Genomic DNA, 5184 nt, shown 5'->3' on the forward strand with positions numbered 1-5184 from the left:
GTCGGGCCATGTTCAGTTCAGTTAATTACCTATATCCAAAATTATTCACTTTATCAAAATATGTGACGTTTCAACCAAAAGGTACCACATTGTCGCTTGTCGATAAGGTTGATTTCTAATTGAAGCCATATGGAAATAACTCCTTACTGACAAGAGACAATAAGTACCCTTTTGGTTGAAAATGGCACATATAATCGTTTAAGACCCCTATCAGTTTTAAAAGATATCCAACGACAACCCAAATCATACATTTATAGCCAAAAAAATATCCCCACTTTACGAGTAGGTGAGGACTTTTTTTTCAATTTTTTTTTAATTGACCACCTTGTCGTTATGGTTGATTTATATATCCATGTCAAATTACAGCTTTCTAGCACTAACGGTCACGGAGCAAAGCCTCGGGCGCGGACGGACAGGGCGAAACTAAGGGTTCCTAGGTGACTAAGGAACCCTAAAAATCATTTAACTTTATTAACATTTTAGGTGTAACAATTGTTGTAGAATGTATTTCGTAATTACCTACTTACTACATTAAAACTCAAATTCTTTAAATTCGATTACTTACTACATTCTGAATAAGCTCGTATCTAAAATTATAATAAAGTGACTACCGTTTAAAATAATGATAATTACCTATGTAAAAATATAATTGAGACAGCAAGCACCCTGGTAAATAAAATAAACTCTAATTGATTTAAAATATAAGGATTAATACTAAATATTAATAGCATTTTATTCTGGACCCGAGATTAAGCAGTAAGCTGGATTAATTAGAATGACCAATTAATAAGTAAATCAGTATTTTCAATGTTTTTGTTACATTCGCTCATTGAAAATGAAATGATAATCTAATTGTAAGATTAAAGCACCGTTCAAGTATCAAGTTGTATTGAGCGTCCTACGTCTACCAGAACTTTGGCCCGGCCGTTTAGATACGGAATGTTTTACAACTTCATGCCGTTCGTTTCAATTTGAACCTTATCACGGTGTTATAAAGACGACATTCTTGTGAATTTAAGTTGGCAGTTACTCTTTTATCACACGACGATTTCGATTGGTTGAAACGTTGCGAGTGAAGAGTAAAACTGAACGCCATTCCGCGCCCAGCTACCTCCGTGAGCGGATGTAAAGTTCGCTCGAAATAAAAATTTACGTAAAATAATGAAACGTTGCTGCGCGTACGGTTGCAAAGCAAAGAGCGGTCCCGGAATCAGATTCTTCAATTTCCCCGCGTGTAAGCAACGGTAAGATTCACCTTGTGCATAATGTAGGTACTTATTACATATATACCTATAAGTCTATCTCTAATTGTGTAAATTAAGTTGATATGGAAAACTAACTGTTTTTTTAGAGCGAAAGAATGGTTACGAGCTCTAAATCGCCCAGACATCCTCGCCGACCTCAACGAAGACAGACGCAACCTGCTAGATTTTTACTACGTCTGCGAGGCACACATCTCCAGGCGCAACATAGACAAAGGTATACCAGTCCTTCACATTGTAAGCAAAGGGACAAGTACAGATCAAAACACTAACACTGAGGAGAAAAGCACTTCAACGGCAGATCTGGTTGAGAATCAACTTAGCAAAGGTACATCGACGACAGATCTGATGATGCGTAAACTAAGTAGAACCTCTATAGACATTATTGACATACAGCCCACAGCTTACTACTCCCCTACACAACATAATGTTGCTTCTAAACACTTAAACAAACCCGCGCCGATTGTTTCAACTAACACGCCTAGAACCGGATACATAGCTCCAGCAGGGGACATTTTTAAAACTGCAAAGCCCGTTGAAACACCTCAAGCTCCTAAACTAAGGAATTTTAGAAAGAATATACCCACATTACCTACGATAGCTGTTCAAAAACTGCAAACGAGACATACAGCACCGAAACTTCCAGATATACAATCATGTGACAAAGTCAGTGAAAGTAACAATAGGACAGAAATAAAAACTGAAGAGAATGCACTAGTATTGGACGATATTGTGACGGCGTTGACAGAACGTCAAAAAAATGGGCAACATTCGGAATCACTTATGGATGGACGTAAAATAACGTTTAAAGTAAAAATGAGTTTGCCATATTTCTGTGTTGAAGAAGCCACAACATCAGGTACCAGCATTAAACGTGAACTTGATGATGATGACATTGATGACACTGACGATAATGTTAACATAAAGGAAAAGAGAACTAAACCAGGATATAATGCTGACATTGATGAAATTGACGATAATGTTAACATAAAAGAAAAGAGAAGTAAACCAGGATAGTTTTAAGAGAATGTAAATGTAAACAGAACTATTGTTTTGTATTTACTGATTGTGATATTTCATTAGATAGGTAGTTGCTAATATATTCCTTAAACCTTAATAAATAAGAAAATAAAGGTTGTTATTAGGAAATGATTGTGCCACAAGTCAAAATAATTACTAATGATTTTTATAATAAATAATTTTGTCGTTTACAATTTTTTATTACTTTAATATTTCATGCAGTCATTAGCGTGGGCAAAAAAATCATCGGAAGCTGAAGAAAGTATTTTAGCAGGGCGGCGGAACGGGTTTTAGGTTACTTTTCGCTGATGTCATCTCAGATATGTAGGCCAGGAAATAAATGCCCAAAAAAAGGTATAGAGGGCCATATTATAGTGGCCATGTCGCTCAGACCCATAGTTTCCGAGATATAATCGAAAAACCGAAAAATTTAACCTTCAAATCCCCCTCTCCCCCTCAGCACCAGGGTTACGGTCGGGGACTTTTGATATGTTCATCTCCTAACTAGTCGAAACAAAGCTACGAAGTTAAAAATTGTGTTCCGAACATTTCCCTCTATACCTTCTTATTGCTTGGCCTAATGGGCGAATATGGTATCAATGCATGAACACAAATATATGAGACACTGACATATGAGGTAAGTAAAGTTCGAAAGTGTTGGGGGTAGTTGTTGTGACGAGATGACATGAGCGAAAATCTAGAGACTTTTCTAGAAAAGGCCAGGCCACTATTTAAAGGTGACTTTCGGATCTCAACTGCAGCTGAATTACTGTTGCGGCTTGCGGCGTTGTTGTTATCGCCGCGCCGCTGTATCTGTCAATTTCTTTGATAAAATGCGCGGCAGTAATACGGCGACGAGTCACTCATTTTATCAAGGACATGGACATGGCAGATATTGCTATATGATTTAAGAAAAAAAAAACATTCGTTCAGTTCATCTTTTCACATCCCTATCCAACCATTTTTAATCTGTACTTTTTCCAACTTCCCACCTATGGGGTTGGCAACTGTCAAAGGTTTGCAGAGATGGCGCCATCATAGCTTGCCCCCTTTTTCTATGAGATTTGGCTTAAAGAGCTGGTATCCAGGGCATTAAAAAAACAAACATTTGACACAATTCTAGGGATTGACAGAGCAAGCTATGCTGGCGCCATCTGCTAATTATTTCGACCGGCCAACCCCATTATTAATTATAACCACAGAGTAAAAACCTGTCTTCAACTTCGGCTAATTAACCAAAACCACAGAGCCAAAATTAAGGTACTGGTTTAAATTAATTGGTGTGTACCGTTAAAATGTTCTCACACGACTTAAAGGAATTCGCATTAAGAGGCAACAGGAGTGGTCATTTCTCCATACAAACGTACTCGACTGTTTCCTCCGTGGTTTTTGAAGCTAGAGCAATGATTTTTTGAACACAGATAATTATTATTAATATCTGTGTCTGATTGTCTTGCTTTCTTTGATATTTTTTGTTTTTTAAGTAGCTAGAGCACTTCAAATATTTGGAAAAAATCGCCTTTATTTACTAGGCCGCAAAGAGAAGCATGGTATTTAAAACTGACACCAATTTAATAAAAAAAAATTAAACGCGTCCGTTTCGTCTACGTGGGATTTTTTCAATATTACCTATTCTATATTATGAATAAGGTACTTATCAAAGTGAATTAAATCCTATTTTAAAAACAAACATACCTATTTAAAATTGATTAAAATCAGCAATGTATATGGTAGAGCCCAGATAATTCGTAAAAGCCTATTTTTAGAAAGCCCTTTCTTACGAGCAAGGACGCCTTATGTAGCCTATACATGTTAAAAATTAGACGTGTAATTTCATTTAAGTCAATAAATTCGCATCTCCATTTGTCGCTCAGCATCAGCAGAGATGGAAATACGTAAATTCATTCCCAATATTCCCATCTATCACTCGAGACGAGAACTTGCCGATTCGCATTGCCAAACAAGTTCGAAATTCGAATATTTACTCAGCGCGCACGGAGCGGCAACGTGGCACGTTCCATGAGGCCCGGCAACGTCGCATCGTACGAACAAGATCACTGATCAGCTGCTTTTGTACCGGTGTTGGTGTTAGTGAATAGATAAAGCGCACATGAATATTTTGTTGTTGGAAATGGGGTCATTTTTGTAACAACTCCAACCTGACGATATGTTGTATTTCGAACAACTCAAACTCACAACAGTCACAACATCCGTTATGTCATGTGAAATTCGAATAATATATCTCCATCGACGAAAATTTATTTTTAACTTTCTGACAAATTGGGTCCTTAGAGTCGGACCAAACTCTTCATGGCATTTGCAATCTCACTTTGTTCGACTCAAATCCGTAAGTGATCATAGAAATGGAGGCATTAAATTTACGAAACAAAATTATTTAGCTGATTTATTTGCCTTATTGCCTTAGGTATTTTCACTCTGCGAAGCGCTGGTAACAAGATTATTTTAACTTTGCGGTCACATAGGCAAACTGGGAGGTAATAAAAACTAGTTTAAATAGACGGTCTAGACACAACGGGTCACCGCTATTCCTAGGCCGGCACAGCATCATATTAATTTTGTGTTAAAATATCTGCTCCATTTGGGCGAACTAGAGGAAAACAATTTTTTTTGTGAACTTCAGTTATGTAAGTATTTTTGTAAAATGGTTTCAATTCGCTTGAATATTTAAGAAAACTTTTCCTTCACTGCAATTCGTACTCGAAGGTGCCAGCTGTTCTTTAGTCTTTTGGACCACCATTAACAGAGGCGCCAACTGGTGAGCAAAAAAACGATAGCCCTCATTGATCGATCAGAAGCCCAGAACGATGTATCATAATCGCATGCGTTTACTTTTGTTGCAAGGTAGTTATTTTAAGTTGTTAGTCAAATAGGCAGTTAATTT

The 5184-nt window shown here is 37.1% G+C and overlaps 1 protein-coding gene across 1 annotated transcript; it reads left to right on the forward strand.

Moving 5' to 3' along the window:
* Nucleotides 1-1102: 1102 nt before the first annotated feature.
* On the forward strand, nt 1103-2460 carry LOC134749895 (uncharacterized). The gene is made up of 2 exons (XM_063684897.1): nt 1103-1244; nt 1352-2460. The coding sequence occupies exons 1-2, from the start codon at nt 1162-1164 to the stop codon at nt 2277-2279; spliced, it is 1011 nt and encodes a 336-aa protein (XP_063540967.1). The 5' UTR covers nt 1103-1161; the 3' UTR covers nt 2280-2460.
* The last annotated feature ends 2724 nt before the right edge of the window (nt 2461-5184 follow it).

This window comes from Cydia strobilella, chromosome 19 (assembly GCF_947568885.1).
Source record: "Cydia strobilella chromosome 19, ilCydStro3.1, whole genome shotgun sequence".
In the NCBI taxonomy this organism is placed as follows: Eukaryota; Metazoa; Arthropoda; class Insecta; order Lepidoptera; family Tortricidae; genus Cydia; species Cydia strobilella.